Source organism: Pristis pectinata, chromosome 15 (genome assembly GCF_009764475.1).
Source record: "Pristis pectinata isolate sPriPec2 chromosome 15, sPriPec2.1.pri, whole genome shotgun sequence".
Lineage (NCBI taxonomy): Eukaryota > Metazoa > Chordata > Chondrichthyes > Rhinopristiformes > Pristidae > Pristis > Pristis pectinata.
In genome coordinates, this window is record NC_067419.1 from 31261274 (window position 1) to 31278852 (window position 17579).

The window sequence follows — 17579 nt, forward strand, 5'->3', positions numbered from 1 at the left end:
TGAAAGCCAAACACCATTTTCGGTCTTGCAACTTGTCACAGTTAAATTCCACACTGGCCTGCAGTCAGGCTGCTTCCACTGGCCTTTGTAACCCATGCTGGGGATCACTGTCCGGTGATGCTCATGGCCAGTCCCACCCTGTTTCACTGAAAAATTGAGGGGTAGGGATATTGGATAAAATAGACCTCTGGTTAGACAGTTGTCCCACAATCGAACAGCACTGCGGTTTGACCTCCTCTTCAATCTGTGCAGCAGAATTATAAATGGATGTTTAACTGTATTTAAAAACAATGGGTACCTAACAAAATCAGCCTTTTACCCCAGCCTTGAAAAGTCTGCCAGAATGAACATGGACCTTGAGTAAATGGGGAGAGACAACTATTACTGACAGGCACTTTGAAGAGGATCATTTCCTTTGGATCAATCTTGCTGTTTCTCTCTCATTTTTGGAATTACTGTCTTGCATCTATTGCCTGTGTGCAGAGACCTTCGTTTTTTTTTGCAATGGCCCGCAGAGCCACTTGGTTTTCATTTATTGCAGCTGCACAAGCAGTGAACACAAGTCTTACTCTGTGCTGTAGAATGTTCCAACATTGATGCAGCTGCACAGAGAACATTGAACAGTACAGCACAGGGACAGGCCTTTTGGCCCATGATGTCTGCGTCAAGCACAATGCCGAATTAAACTAAATCCCTTCTGCCTTTACGTGATCCATATCCCTCCATCCCTGCATGTGTCTATCTAACAGCCTCTTAAATGCCACTATTGTACCTGCCTCCACCACTCCCCCCAGCAGCCCATTCCAGGCACCTACCACTCTCTGTGTTTCAAAAAAACTTGCCCTGAAAATCCACTTTAAACTTTTCCCCTCTCACCTTAAATGCATGTCCTTTAGTACTTGACATTTCTACACCAGGGGAAAGATTCCAACTGTCTCTCCTATCTATGCCTCTCATAATTTTATAAACTTCTATCAGGTCTCTTTGTCAGCCTCCATTCCAGAGAAAACAGCCCAAGTTTGTCTAACCTCTCCATATAGCTCACACCCTCTAATCCAGGCGGCATCCTGGAAAACCACTTCTGCACCCTTTTCAAAGCCTCTCCATCCTTCCTTTAATGGCATGACCAGATTTGCACACAATACTCCAAGTGCAGTTTAACCAAAGTTTTATATAGTTGCAATATTACTTCTTTTCTTCTTTGCTCAATGCCCCAACCAATGAAGGCAAGCATGCCTTATTCCTTCTTTACCATCTTATCTGCTTGCTTGGCCACTTTCAGTGATATGGACTTGGACCCCAAAATCCATCCGTACATCAGTGCTGTTAAACATCCTGCCATTAACTGTATAATTTCTCTTTGTATTTGACCTCCCAAACTGTAATACTACACACTTGCTCCGATTAAGTTCCATCTTCCATTTCTCTGCCCATATCTGTAACTGCTCTATATTCTGCTATTTCCTTTGACAGCTGTCTGCACTGTCCATAGTTCGACCAATCTTTGTGTCGTTTTCAAACTTATTTACCCACCCATCTACATTTTCACCCAAGTCATTTATATACATCACAAACAGCAGAGGCCCCAGCACTGATCCCTGTGGAACACCACTGGTCACGGACTTCCAGACAAAATAATACCTCTCCACCACTATCCTTTGTCATCTATGGGCAAGCCAATTCTGAATCCAAACTACCAAGTCAGCATGGATCCCATGCATCTTAATCTTCTGGATCAGTCCACCTTGAGGGACCTTCTCAAATGCCTTACTGACATCCATATAGACGACATTCGTGTAGACAACATCCACTGCCCTACCATCGATCACCTCAATCAAGTTTGTAAGACATGACCTGTCCTGCACAAAGCCATGCCGACAGTCCCTAATAAGGCCATGTTCTTCCATATGTGTGTAAATGCTAATCCTGAATGGATTAGTTTGCACAACAGTATAAAAAACACTAGCAAAGTGTGAAATACATGGTTGTCGTACAGTTAATAACATTACGGTGGCACAGGCAATAAACCCTAGAAATATTCCTTCCATGCAAGAATGGAACAGCAGTTGTCAAGGGGTACTTTAACTTTCGCATAGGTCGGGTGAATCAAGTTAGTCGAGGCAGTCTTGAGGAGGACTTCATAGAATGCATCCATGATGGCTTTCTTGAACAGCATGTTAGTGAATCTGCAAGAGAACATGCTGTCTTAGATCTGGTCCTGTGCAATGAGACAGGTAAAAATTAACGATCTTGTAGTTCGGGATCCTTTTGAAAAGAGTGATCACAGTATGATGGAATTTCTCATACAAATGGAGGGTTCAATAGTTCGATCTAAACCAGTGTATTATGCCTAGACAAGGGAGACTACAAAGGGATGAGCGAGGAGTTGGCTAGCGTAGACTGGGAACACAGGCAATGTGTGGGACAGTTGAGGAACAGTGGAAGACCTTCAAAGAGATTTTTCACAGTGCTCAACAAAAGTATAATTCCAGTTAAAGCAAGGCGGTAAGGGTGGGCAGAGCCAGCCACGGATAACTATGGTAATAAAGGAAGGCATCAAACTAAAAGCTCATGCGTGCAAGTTGCCAAGAGTAGGGGGAAACCGGAAGATTGGGAAAACTTTAAAAAGCAACAAGAACCACTAAGCAAGCAATAAAGGAAAGGAAGATTAGATTATGGAAGTAAACTAGCACAAAATATAAAAGAGATAGTAAAGGTTTCATAATTATATAAAGCAGAAGTGCCTGAAGGTGGCTGAAGTGGAATGTAGGTCCCTTGAAGACGCAAAGGCGGAATTAATATTGGGTAATGTGGAAATGGCTGAGGCTCTTGAATGACTATTTTGTGTCGGTCTTCACGGTGGAGGACACATCTGACATGCCAAGAGAGATGTTATGGATGCGATGTGAGGTGAGGACCTTGAGTACAATCGCTATCACTAAAGAGGTAGTGCTGAGCAAACTAGTGGGCCTAAAGGTAGACAAGTCACCTGTCCTGATGGAATGCATCCCAGGGTACTGAAAAAAATGGCAGAAGTTATAGTGGAGGCATTTTCTTATAATTTACCAAAACACTCTGGATTCTGGGCAGGTCTCAGTGGATTGAAGACAGTGAATGTCACGCCACTGTTTATAAAAATGTCGTAGGCAAAAGGCAGGTAACTATAAACTGTTTAGCTTAACATCTGCAGTCAGGAAGATGCTTGAAGCTATCATTAAGGAAGAAATAGCGAGACATCTGGATAGGAAAGGTACCATCAGGCAGATGCAGCATGGATTCAGGAAGGGCAGGTCCTGTTTGACAAACTTACTGGAGTTCTTTGAGGATATAACGAGCAAAGTGGATAGAGGGCAACAGGTGGATGTTGTATACTTGGATTTCCAGAAGGCGTTTGATAAGGGGCCACATTAAAGACTTATCCATAAGGTAAGGATGCATTGGAGTTGGGGGTAATGTATTGGCATGGATAGAGGATTGGTTAACCAATAGAAGGCAGAGAGTTGGGATAAATGGGTGTTTCTCTGTTTGGCAACCAATGGTGAGCGGGGTGCTGCAGGGGTTGGTTCTGGGCCCACAGCTGTTCACAAGATACATTAATGATTTGGAAGAGGGGACTGAGTGTAGCGTATTTACGTTTGCTGATGACACTGAGTGGAAAAGCCAATTGTGCAGAGGATGCAGAGAGTCTGCAGAGGGATATAGATAGGTTAAGTTAGTGTGCAAGGGTCTGGCAGATGGAGTACATTGTTGGTGAATGTGAGCTCATCACTTTGTAAGGAAAAATAGAAGATCAGATTATTATTTAAATGGTGAAAGATTGCAGCATGCTGTTATGCAGAGGGACTTGGGAGTGCTTGTGCATGAATCGCAAAAGGTGATTTGCAGGTCCAACAGGCTATGAAGAAGGCAAATGGAATATTGGCCTTCATTGTTAGAGGGATTGAATTTAAGAACAAGGAGGTTGTGCTGCAACTGTACAGGGTACTGGTAACGCCACACCTGGAGTACTGCATGGAGTTCTCCTTACTTGAGGAAAGATATACTGGCTTTAGAGGTGGTGCAGAGGAGGTTCAACAGGTTGATTCCAGAGATGAGGGGGTAGCCTATGAGGAGAGATTGAGTCACCTAGGACTACACTTGTTGGAACTCAGAAGAATGAGAGGGGATCTTATAGGAACATATAAAATTATAAAAGGGGTAGATCAGGTAGAGGCAGGAAATTTGTTTCCACTGATAGGTGAGACTAGAACTAGGGGACATAGCCTCAAAATTCAGGGGAGTAGATTTAGGATGGAGATGAGGAGGAACTGCTTTTCCCAGAGAGTAGTGAATCTATGGAATTATATACCCAAGGAAGCAGTAGAGGTTACTTCGTTTAAATATATTAAGACACAGTTAGATGGATTCTTGCATAGTAGGGGAATTAAGGGTTATGGGGAAAAGGCAGGTAGGTGAAGCTGAGTCCTCGGCCAGATCAGCCACAATTTTAATGAATGGCAGAGCAGGCTCGACGGGCCAGATAGCCCGCTCCTGCTCCTATTTCTTCTGTTCTTATAATCTTGGATCATGAAAAAAATTCCTTTCTGTTAAAAATTAAACAGGTCCCTAAAAATCACCAAGCAGTACAGACTTTCCTAGTCTTTGCTGAATGAGCTAATCTTCACCAGGTCAACAGTTGGAGCCCTTTACCTTTCTTGAGCTACCAGAGAAAAATATGCCAGGCTTGTTTAATAGCATGCAAGGCCTTGTTGTGATGGCCTGCCAACATTTACTGTCTAAAAAATTACTACTGGCAAAAGTCAAGTTTTTTTTAATATTTATTTTGGAATGTTGATATCATTGGAGAGACCCAAGTCCAGAAATCCCTTCAGGAAAGGGCAAGGGAAAATTGGGTTGGAGGTAATGAAATTGAAGTTGAGAATAATTCAAATCAAACTATGCCAAAATCATAGTGACAGTTCTTCAGACTCTACCCAAGTCACTGACCTTTGATTAAGGCCTACTTAGCAGACCTGCTGTTGGGTTATCCAAATGGAGTTCATTCTCACGCACTACATGTCAAAAGAAGTTTCTCAGTAATCAAAATAACTACTTGGCTCCAGGCAAGCTATCTATACCCTGGATATTTGAAGATGAATCACGAGCAACAGTTTTATATCTACCAACTCTTGGTAAATTCACACATACGTTACATTGTGTTATCCTCAGAAAAATCAATTTGTTCAGCTTCTCAAAGCTTTGGAGATAAATGACCAGGAGTGAATGTTCACATTACATTGTTTGCACCATTTGTTTTCTGGTTGTTAGCAAACTGTTAATTTAAAGCTGGTGCAATTTGAAGACTGTTAGTAGGGTGCAGATATTAAACATTGCAAAGGTAATATGATTGGACGGTGGAATAGGTTGAAAAGATGATCAGGGTTGCTGAGAGATGTAGTTCCCTGATTAAGCTAGGAATGGTAAGAATTGTACTTTGGGAATAGAAGTAAACTAAATTATTCCCAAAGCCATATAAAACGGTTGTTAAAAGAATGTAAAATTGCACATTGGTACATTGCACTGATCAAACAGTTTTATCTTGTGATTAATCATGAGCAAACGTTATTTTATTGGGAAAAATTGTAAAGAGTCTAATTTCTCATTCTTGTTCAAGTTGCCTTTATGGTATTTACTGGTGTAGACCTTACTTTAACATGCCATTGGAGAATAACCATGTTAAAGCAATATTGTGGAGCAGGGATGTTTGTCTGGTTCCCTGACTTCTTAGTCAAGTGACTTCTATATTATTAACATAATGTAGCTCAGCAAAACTCATTCAGTAGTGTAATTCATGGCCCATTAATTAAGCAGTTTGATTTTTAATGACTCAGTGAGTTAATAACTTGCCAAGATCAAATTAATGTGGCTTGTGGAGAGCACCTGTTCTTCAAAAGCCAATATATGTCAGACATCATGCTCCAATTTGAAGGCATCGACCTCATGCTGCACAGGGAACGTGACTTCATTTATAGTGAATTCTGAAATTAGTTTTTTTAAAGATCTTCCTATAAAGAACACAGAGCTTAAAATCTCCAGATAGTCATTCCCCCACTTTACTATTAAAGAATTTGACCCAAGAGTTTAATTACTTTTGATGGGCTTTTACATCTTTCTTGCATGCCAGCTGGTGATTTTGTTTAGTTGATCAATTGAAACATTTGGAGAAATAGGTACAGGAGGCTGGTAAGATATACAAGGTGCTTGATGGATGTGGATGAATGTAATTTAATCTGGTTTTCAGGGATACAAGATTATAAAATTCAGCTGATTTACAGATGTTCTCAGAAGTCATGATCAAATCTGTAGCTCTGGGGTATTCTGTGATCATGTAAAAATGTATTTATTTGCTGGTGAAGTTGTCATCTATGCATCCTTGCCTAGTCCCAGTTCCCCTGTTTAGATTTATTTGGGATTTTCTTGCTTAGAATTTTCTGAAGCGCTTTGCCTAGATGTGATGGGGTATAAAAAGGCATTGAGTCATAAGGATAGTCAGAAAAAGAGGACCTCATAATGGTTTTTAAATTGGGACACTGCCTAATTAATTTAGGGAGAGATTTCTGGCAAAACAGAAGGGGCTATTGCCATAAATCTGGGAAGAAGCAATGGATCCTTACACATGCCCATCCCCCTGCCCGAAGACATCTTCAGCAATTCTGTGCAAACTAAATGATGACTATGAACAACAATGAGAAAACCCACCAACTCATTACACTTCTGTGCCAGTTGACACTGAATCGCCATCACCCCAGTCTAATAACAATTATATTATCCATATGATGCTATGTCACATGTTCTCATCATGTGTGGGAGATGGAGCTTTAAGGGAGAGAGTTCACAACACTTAGCAACCTTTGTTGAGAAGGAGCAGAGTGAGGACATGGAGAATAAGAATTTCAAATGTGAAGTTTAGGGCCAGTTCACAGAGGATGGGTGATGGCAAGTAGATAAGGATAATAGTGGAGGGTGTTGAATGAGCTGATATTTGGAGAGTATCGAGTTTAAGAGCTGCAAGGTAAAGATGCAGCTCTACAAAACTCAGGTTAGACCACACTTGGAGTACTGTGTCCAGTTCTGGTCACCTCATTATAGGAAGCGATGTGGAAGTGTTGGAAAGGGTGCAGAGGAGATTTACTAGGATGCTGCCTGGTTTGGAGGTATGGATTATGAGGAGAGACTGAGGGAGCTAGGGCTTTACTCTTTGGAGAGAAGGAGGATGAGGAGAGGACATGATAGAGGTATACAAAATATTAAGACGAATAGAGTAGACAGCCAGCACCTCTTCTCAGAGCACCAATGATCAATACAAGAGGGCATGGCTTTAAAGTAATGGGTGGGAAGTTCAAGGGAGATATCAGAGGGAGGTTTTTCACCCAGAGAGTGGTTGGTGCATGGAATGTGCCGCCTGGGGTGGTGGTGGAGGCAGGTACATTGGTCAAATTCAAGAGATTGCTAGATAAGCATATGGAGGAATTTAAAATAGGGGGATATGTGGGAGGAAGGGGTTAGATAGTCTTAGGCGAGGTTTAAAGTCGGCACAACATTGTGGGCCAAAGGGCCTATATTGTGCTGTACTGTTCTATGATTCTCTGATAATTTTAAGGTGATTGGAAGAAAGTACAAGGGGGATATCAGAGGTAAGTTTTTTTCTTACATAGAGGGGTGGTTGCATGGAACACGCTGCCAAGGGTGCTAGTAGAGGCTGATATATTAGGGACATTTAAGAGACTCTTAGATAGGCACACGGATGATAGAAAAATGGAGGGGTATCTGGGAGGGAAGTGTTAGATTGACCTTAGAGTAGGCTAAAAGGTCGGCACAACATCATGGGCCGAAGGGCCTGCACTGTGCTGTAATGTTTTATGTTCTGTTGTAGAAGGCCAGATAGGAGAGCTTCAGAGTTGAAACCTCTGAGGACAACCAAGGATGTTCTTGTGAGTCACTTTATAGAACCGGTTGATCTACTTCAGGGTGCTTTCAGATAGAAGCAATTTCCCAATCCAAAATCAATGAGAGGAACAAAAATACTTATTTTGAATTGTGACTGGATTTCTTCTCTGTTGTCCCTGAAGCCCAGAGCGTCAGATTATAATTAGTTCTGCTGCGTGTACCTACTCTGCTTGCAACAGGGGTCCGATAAACCCGAGTACAAGACTTGTTATATTTATGGAGTTATCACTGGTGCAGCCATCTCTCCAACGCTGCTGGCACTTGCTCACTAACAGATTTGTGGCTGAACTACCAAGCTAATGTTCCTTTGAGATTCTGTAAAATATTCAGCATCAGTTTCCTGTCCTAGGTTTAAAATGCATCACTTTGCAGACAAACACAACTGCGACAAGAGAAGTCAATTTCCACAGTTCCTCATTATAGTGTAGGAAAATTTGAGAAAATTTTAACATTACTAATTGATTCATTTTTGCAATAATAATTTATCACCGAACATAAAGACCACACACTGATTAATATGTTTCTAAAATAATGTACATTTGATTCCAGTATGGATAAAGCTCCTGTGGTTTTACAGATCATTCACTAATGATAAATCTCAGATGAGAGCTAATATAGATAATATAATTGGTATTCATAAAAGCTGACTTTGAAATTACCTCTTGAGGGTAACTATTAAAAGAAATAATAAATGGATGGGTTGGTTCTTCATAAATGATGAACAAATATCATAAGATTGGGCGTGAATGGATGGTGGATTCCAAAATCATCTTGTGCTTTACATGCTATTATAAACTGTGAGATCACAAAATAAGCCTTGTGACATTTTTATAACAGCCACCCAAACCTGAGATTGCAGACTGGAATCAAATATTGTTATGAAATAATGTCAGCAATAATGCAACAGTTCTAGGGAACAGGATTGATGCATATAAGCCTGAAACATTGCAAGGCTTTTAGCTTTCTGTTTTCTTGGTTCATTGATGCTTCAAGATTACATACCAACGAATTTTTTAACCTAGATGTCCCTGTACGTATTTGCTGGATAGATAATTAAAGTGGTGGAGAGATTGGTAGGAGTGGTTACAGTGCATTTGTGCCTCACACCCTCTTAACTTGTTAGGATTCTGACAAAACTGGCCAGAATCGCCATCAAGTCTGAAGTGAAAGCAAATATTACTTTTAATATGCATTTCCTCCTTGTGTATAAGGAACCTGCTTATTACACCGTGGAAACCTTGGTTCCTATCTCTTCCGACTTTCCCTCCCAAACTCTCCAGCGGCAATCCAATGGATGCCTCCTCCTTCCCCTAGGCCATTCTTCCTTCAGCTGTCAGTCTCCTAGCTAATGTCTTGCTTCAAAGAGATGTTTGCACCATTCCCACTAGTGTTAAATAGTGCAGAGAAATGTGCCACGAGGCCCAAGAATTAACAGTCAAGAGTCATGAATGTTCTGAGGAGACAATGGGTATGTCCCTCATGCATAGCCTCTTGTTAATACCAGACCCTTCTCTGCCAACATACAGCCAAGATCCATTTCATTTAGTGCCTTGGCTGTTCTTAATGGTGTGTTGCACTGATTGTTTATTCTCAAGATGTTCTTGATCATACAACTAAATAATGCCCCTACTTTGTGTATGGTTTGAATGATCTTGCATTTTACCTGGGTGCTGTCTCAGCGTACCGACGTCAGTCAGCATTCATTCAGTTGTCACGTAAACCTTCAGTTTATTACTCATGAGTGAGTTCCCTGCTTGCTGGCTGCAGGATTTCAATGATGATCACTTAAGATTTTGCATGGCCTCTGCATTCAATGGCTATGCTTAGCCCTGCAGCTGTTTGGTCCTGCCACTACTGCTGTGGTTGGCTTTTGCAGTCATGCATTGTGAAGGGTTTAGTTTGTGCCTGCATTGTGCAGGATAAGCTTCTGTTAAGTCTTTGTATGGTCATTCTCTTGAATATTTCTGCCTCAGTATTTATAACTAAACCTCAATTTTATGAAGACACAAGACTGCAGATGCTGAATCTGGAGCAACAAACAGTCTGCTGGAGGAACTCAGTGAGTCAAGCAGCATCTGTGGGAGGAAAGGAATTTAAACCCCTCCTCAGTCCACCAATCACCTCGGAATCCTGTCTCACCGCTCCCCTTCTCTTTACACTGACCTCGTTTCTCCATTCTCAGTCCTGGTGCAGGGTTTTGACCTGAAACGTCAACAATTCCTTTCCTCCCACAGATGCTGCTCGACCCGCTGAGTTCCTCCAGCAGATTGTTTGTTGCTCCTCAGCTTTATGATTTGACTATGTCCTTCTGTGGCATTCTGCAGGACTGCCTTTAATGTCTCTATAAACTGGGCAGTCAGAAAATCAATTCCAGTGATGTGTAAGTCAGCCCCACATTGCAGATGGTAATTTGAAGGGTTTGCTCCTGTAGCTAAACAACAACCTTCAGGTTTAACAAGCAAAGAATATTTTTCCAAAAACACCAGCCTCCAGCAGTCAATCCCCTGAATAGTGTGTAGCCAGTCACTTCCAGTTATGAGCTGTGACCTAAAGTTCATTTGCCTCTCTTTGTACTACACATTCTGGGCAATTTGTTTAATAGAATTCTTGCAGGCTTTTTTGATGGAAGAACATGTTTCTGGTCTGTTAGGTAATAGCGGTGATGGAGTATGGCCTGTACAGAAGAACATTAAGTCTATTCTGGGGTCATTAATACTGGTGCACTAAATTAAAATGTTTTTATTAAACTCCAGCAAAAATCTGGCAAGAATTTGGTGGTGGTGACTTTTGCCACATATATTTAAAAGGAAGTGATTATTCACTAGATGCTTAATAGAACATTTAATTAAAATTTCTGAGATGCAAGAAGATGTAACCGTGGAAAACAAATTCCAAAAGGGCACTTGCAAACTAGGAATTTGCTTGCAAACTGGCCTTGTATTTAATGTTTTTCAAAATCTGTTGTTCCGTGAGATAGTCTGTGAAGCAATGTCTCTGAATCACTTATCACCATTATCACCACCATCTAGCATTATTGGGCTAGAATCAGTCAATGATTGAGCTGCATATTTATTAGATTACAATTTTTTATCAACCTGCCCCACCCCTCACTCCTGAGGGCATTAACTTTGCACTGAAGTTACCACCATCAAATGCCACACATTTCTGCTCAAACCAATGTAATTCTGTATGTCTTGGTCTAGCTTATGAGTGTTGGTAGTGTTATTCAACCATAGTGTTCTTCATTACTGACCCTTATCCTTACTCAACTTTCCTGTGTGTGCATTTTCCAAGAATATCAATGCACCTTAATTAAGGAGAACCATGTCTAACACTTTCTCCCCAACGTGCCCCCACCCCCACCCACCCAAACTCTAAACTTGACTGGAATTAACTCAGATGATATGGATGGGAATCAGATACAAGACATTGTGGTTCACGCCAAGCAGGGCAGTTACCAACTGAACAGCAATAAGCAAAGAAAAGCCATCAGCTGGTCTTGAACTTCTTAGTTCCATTTCAAGATGTCTGACACCTATCATTGTTATACTGGGTAAGACATGAATTAACATGGTGTTCTTAAGGCGCTTCTGTAACAGCATACCCTTGTGAGGGGATTTCCATAACTGAAGTAAATCAAATGGTTCTGGATTTGTATTTAATTTTGAGAACACCTGTAGAGTGAAGATAGGTTTTTTTTTCCAGTCTTAGCCTTTTTATCAGCTTTCTCTGTGCAAAACTTTGACAATCTTTGAAAATAGTCTTTGAAAAATAGTCATGTTTTTACATTCCTTTTTACATTATTCTTTCTTGCTCTACCTGAAAGTACAAAGTTGTTTTGTGTTGCGGTTACCTATCTGGCACCAGCTTTGTTTCAAACTTAACAGCTGTTACAGGGAAAAAATGTTTTCCCCCTTTGAGAAGTCTTAAGTAATATCAAAACTCACTTCTTTTACCACAGCGCCTGCAAGCAGAAGACCAGGAGATCCTCTCATTATTTCTGACATTAAAAAGGGAAGTGTTGCACACAGGTAAGTTATCTCAATCTGAAGGTTTTTTATCATTGATTATAGTATACATCTAGTTGTACATCTGTGAACTAGATTTTTAAGTGCAGTGACTGGCAATAATATGTGCAGGGTAAGTCCCGTGCAGCTTTTTCCAAAGTTTTGAAGTACAATCATTGACACTGATTACTCAACAATATTCACAGCTGCAGAACTCACTAATATTTCCATGATGTATCAAATTTAAAATTATTATAGATGTGTTAATAATTGTCTTCCATCAGTTCCTTCTTCAAGCCCCTCCCCTCTATCCACAGCCCCACAAAGTGTTACCCCTTTGCCTCTAGGTTACAAGATCTCAGTTGTATACTCCTGGCCCCACAGAAAGACTAGCCTTCATTGTGAGATTAATACTTTCTGAAGAACTGGTGGTGATTTGACATTTACATTTTTATTAAATCAGACTTGAGAATTTTAACAATACCTTTTGGATCATGTTGTGCAATCTCGTCCTTCAGAAGAGCAAATTAATTTATTTTCTTCTTTTATATTACATCTAATATTGAAGCCACTAAAGTCTACCCTTTACTAATATCACCATTCTCCAAGTTTAACATTCATCTGTCTTCCCAATGTCCTCTTAAACATGGATATAATCAGATCATTCTCTCACTTCAATAATGTAGTAATCATTATTCCCAAAAACCCTTAAATAAGATATCATGTAATAGAATAATGAGTGATGGAACGTGGAGTGAGGGGATGAGCAACAGAATGAAGGCGATAGGAAATGGTTTAAGATAGTTGCTCAGATGGGCATATAGAGCCCACTGGCATCTTGCAAAAACTGGTGAAGAGCCAGAAGAACATGAGAAGCAGGAGTAGGACAGCTGGCCCCTTAAGACTGCTTCATTATGATCATGGCTATGCCAATCATGGTCTCAACATCATTTTTCTGCTCTCTCCTCACACCCCTTGTAGATTAACTGTCTGTCAAACTTCATCTTGAATATATTGAACCATATATGTCTTAATAAGATCACTTGAACTGCACGTGTATTGATAAGATCAGCTCTCATTCTTCTTAACAACAATAGGCAATAGGCTTATCAAATCAAAAACACATATTGTTAAAATCTAACAGTTCCTTTCCTCTAACCAACACTAACACCTGAAGTCTTGTTCTAGTTCCTGGCCCACACATGTCTTGCATTTCATTGTAAAGACCATGTCCCAGCTTCTCCTGACAGTCTTGTCCAATGATCTTTCATTACATAGGGGTCCATAAGACCTGGCAGCCCTTTGCCTCTCCTTTGGCAGCTGATGTTAGCAGGCTATATGATCATAGAACTTAGCCTGTTCACGTCCATTCTTTGTGTATGAGTATTTTCAAGTTGAAATCTCAAAGTGCAAAAAGAACTGGATTTTTGGCTCATGTTTCACCCCAGCTTGTAGCACCTCACAAGGTGCTTTCAGAAGCTTGCATTTTTAATTCTTTCATAGGATATGGGTGTTGCTGGCTAAATGCTATTTGTATCCCAAATTGCTGTTGAGCTGAGTGTTTTTACAGAGTGGATCTTGGAGTTGGAAATGGGGCAACAGATTTCCTTCATTGAATGAAGTGAGTGAACCAGATAGGTTTTAATGACAGTGAAGTACTTCGATGCTCACACTTAATTAACTTAATTAACTGAATTTGCGTTCACTGGCTGCCATGAGTAGATACTAGACCAGTAATTTAACGAATGTGCAACCTACCTACTGAACCTGAGAATTTCTGACCACTGAGTTCAGTTTAGTGATGCATCTGGGTTGTGTTGTGGGCCAAATTGTGCCCACCTTCAACTGCTGGAGGTCTGTTTTGTTGCGGACTTGCAGAAGTCTGAAATGAACTGGAGGGAAAATGCCAGTGTGACTGACCTTGAACTCTGAAGCTGGACTTACCATTGAGCTTGTAGCAGGCAGGCAGGAGAGGGATTCAAAGCACGTTGCAATGGCCTCTCTGCTTTACATCCAGAAAGGTTGGCAGGTGAACTTGGGGGTTGTTGACACAATGGAACAGGTAAGAGTTGAATTATTTCACTTATTTCTATTTTAATAGGTTTCAATTAACTTTATTTTAATGTAATGTTGTTTTGAATTAATTAAATCTGTTTGATTACTTGTTCAACATCTCTGATTATCAGAGATATTCACAAACCTGCTGCCCTAGATAAGATTGAAGAAATCCAGGATGGATGACTCATGCATCCATTAACACAGAAGTGGATAGGCACAGACAGTCAGTCTGGAGGGGTGGGGGGTCAAATTGAGCATAGTTCAGCCCATTTTCCACTAGATCATCAAGCAAGTTTGAATATTGCATTTTAAGCTTTCTGCTGTTGGTTACTGGTACTTGCCTGTGCAGAGACTAAAATAACATTGACAGTAAAGTGGAAAGCTGCTTGGCGTTTGCTTCATCAGCTGATACCCTGAAGATTCTGAGAGGTGCACAGGAAATGTGGAAGCAACCATAGCCAGTTCCATTTGTCACTTAATCTCTCCTGCCTCCCATCTTATCATAGCAAGTCATGGGGATGCTGAAAATCCCAAAATAAGATCAAAAAGTGCTGAAGATGTTAAGCATGTCAGGCAGCTACTATGGAGGGAGAAACAGGTGACATTTCAGGTTATGGACTTTTCATCAAAACTAGAAATAATTGTTTCCAGAATTTTCTTTTTCCATCACACGGCTTAACAGTTGATTCTCTCCTTCCCTTTTCCATGCCGATCTGTATCTTTTTCCCATTCTTAATGAAAGATCATTGACCTAAACTTTCCCAATAGCTGCTGTTTTTTTTATTTGTTTTTTAATTAGATTTCCAGCATCGATAATGCTTTGCCTTTGCCCACTCAGCCTTTTAACATGAAGTTAAGTGAAAGCTTAAGAAAGTTGTTGAAAGACTCTTCTATGACCATGATGTATGTTTCTAACAGGACTGGAACTTTAGAGCTGGGGGACAAGCTGCTTGCCATCGACAGCATTCGCTTGGATAACTGCTCCATGGAAGATGCCTGTTCAAATCCTTCATCAGTGTGAGGAACTTGTGAAACTCAAGATACGCAAAGATGAGGACAACTCAGGTAGAAAGGCATAGGCAGCCATGTTTTAGTTTGGCTAAATTCCATTCCTAAGACTTAGAACATAGAACAGTACAGCACAGGAACAGGCCCTTCGGCCACCATGTCTGTGCTGGCCATGATGCCAATTTAACTAATCCCATCCGCCTCTGCACATGGTGTGTAACCCTCCATTCCCTGCCATGTGCCTGTTCTGAATGTCTCTTAAACGTGCTACCACATCTGCTTCCTCCGCACCCCTGGCAGTGCGGTTCAGGCACCTGCCACTCTTTGTATAAAAAAAAAAGCCTCATATATCTCATTAAACTTTCTTCCTCTTACTTTAAACCTATGCCCTCTAGTACTTGATGTTTTCACCCTGGAGAAAGACTCTGACCATCTACCCTGTCTTTGCCTCTCATAATTTTATATATTTCTATCAGGTCATCTCTCAGCCTCCTGTGCTCCAGAGAAAACAAATCCAAGTCTGTCCGACCTCTCTGTATAGCTAATACTCTCCAATCCAGGCAACATCCTGTTGAACCTCTTTTGCACCTTCTCCAAGCCTCCACATTCTTCCTATAACGTGGTGACCAGAAACTGCACACATTACTCCAAATGTGGCCTAACTAGGTTTTATACAGTTACAATATGACTTGCCAACTTGTATACTCAGTGCCCCAATCGTGCCACCATACTTCTGTTGCCGCTTTCAGGGAGCTAAGGACTGCACCTCAAGATCCCTCTGTATATTAATGCTTCTAAGGATCCTGCCATTCATTGCAGATGTTCTTCTTACATTTGACCTCCCAAAGTGCAACACCTTACACTTGTCTGGATAAACCCCATCTGCCATTTCTCTGCACTATTTCCAATTGATCTATATCCTGCTGTATCCATTGACAACCTTCCTCACTATCCACAACTCCTGTTGTCTGCACAGTTATGAATCAGCCCACCTACATTTTTGTCCAAATGTGTATAGCACTGATCCTTGTGGAACACTCCCTTCACCACTACCTGCTGTCTTCTACGGCCAAGTCAATTTTGAATCCAATCTACCAAGTCTCCATGGATCCCAAAGCCTTAATCTTTTGGATCAGCCTACCATGAGGGACCTTGTCGAGTGCTTTACTAAGGTCCATGTAGACAACATCCACTCCTCAAACAAAAAACTCAATCACGTTTGTAAGATATGACCTCCCCTGTACAAAGCCATGCTGACTATCCCAAATACGTCCATGCTTTTCCAGATGTGAGTAAATCCTATCCCTAAGAATCTTCTCCAGTAATTTCCCTACCACTGATATAAGGCTCACTGGCCTATAAGTTCCTGGTTTGTGTCTATTGCCTTTCTTAAACAAAGGAACAATGTTGGCTATTCCCCAGTCTGGGACCTCACCTGTGGCTAAAGAGGATACAAAGATCTCTGTAAAGGCACCAGCAAACTCCTCTTGCCTCTCTCAATAATCTGGGATAGATGGCATCAGGCCCTGGGGACATCCACCTTCATGGTGTTCTTCAAAAGACTCAATAACTCCTCCTCCTTGATATCAACATGTCCTGGAATATCAGCATACCCTTCGCTGATCTCACTATCCCCCATGTCCTAATCCTTGGTGAATGCCAAATTGAACTCATTTAGTATCTCGCTTACTTCCTTTGACTCTAGGCATAAATTCTTTCATTTGTCCTTGTGTGGTCCTGCTCTCTCCCCAACTACCCTCTTGTTTTTAATGTATGTATAAAATGCCTTGGAATTCTCCTTAATCCTACACACCAAGGACATTTCATGGCCCCTTTTAGCCCTCCTGATTCCCTGCTGAAGTTCTTTCCCATTTTCTTTATATTCCTCAAGGGCCCTGTTTGATATCAGCTTCCTAAACCTTACATGTGCTTCCTTTGTATTTTGACTAAATTTACAACATCTCTCATCATCCAAGGTTCCTTAATCTTGCCATCCTTGTCTTTCTTCCTCATTGACTTGCTTAAAACTATTGGGTGTCAGCTTCTTGTCCATTTTAAACTTCAGCAAGAAGACTTGGAAACCCAACCCATACATCTGCAGAATTTTTCCAGAGTTTCTGTGGTTTACGGATCAAAACATAACCTCTTTCTCTTTTATTCCTCTTTTGCACTATTTATTTGTTTTTGTAACATAGTAATTTTTGTCTTTATGTCTTGCACTGTACTGCTGCCACAAAACAACAAATTTCACAACATATGTCAGTGATAATAAACCTGATTCTGATTCTGGCAAGAAATTTCACCCCTATCCATTCCACTATGCACTCAGGAGTTCTTCAATTTATAAAGTATTAAAATTTCCTACCTTGTTTTTTTTTACATCACACATTCTCATAATATTGAAAGAATATCCCAGTTACAGATTTTAATAGTTATTCATTGAGAGTATACATTGAAATTTGAATATGGTGAGAAAGTAAGATCAATTAGAAAACTGTATCTTATTCAAAATGAAAGTAA

The 17579-nt window shown here is 40.7% G+C and overlaps 1 protein-coding gene across 1 annotated transcript in view; it reads left to right on the forward strand.

The window, feature by feature from the left end:
* grip1 (glutamate receptor interacting protein 1) overlaps positions 1-17579 on the forward strand; it is a 335983-nt gene that overhangs the window by 296648 nt on the left and 21756 nt on the right. The window contains 3 exon segments of the mRNA XM_052029773.1: positions 11948-12017; positions 14970-15048; positions 15050-15116. Of these exon segments, the coding sequence (XP_051885733.1) occupies positions 11948-12017; positions 14970-15048; positions 15050-15116 (216 nt within the window).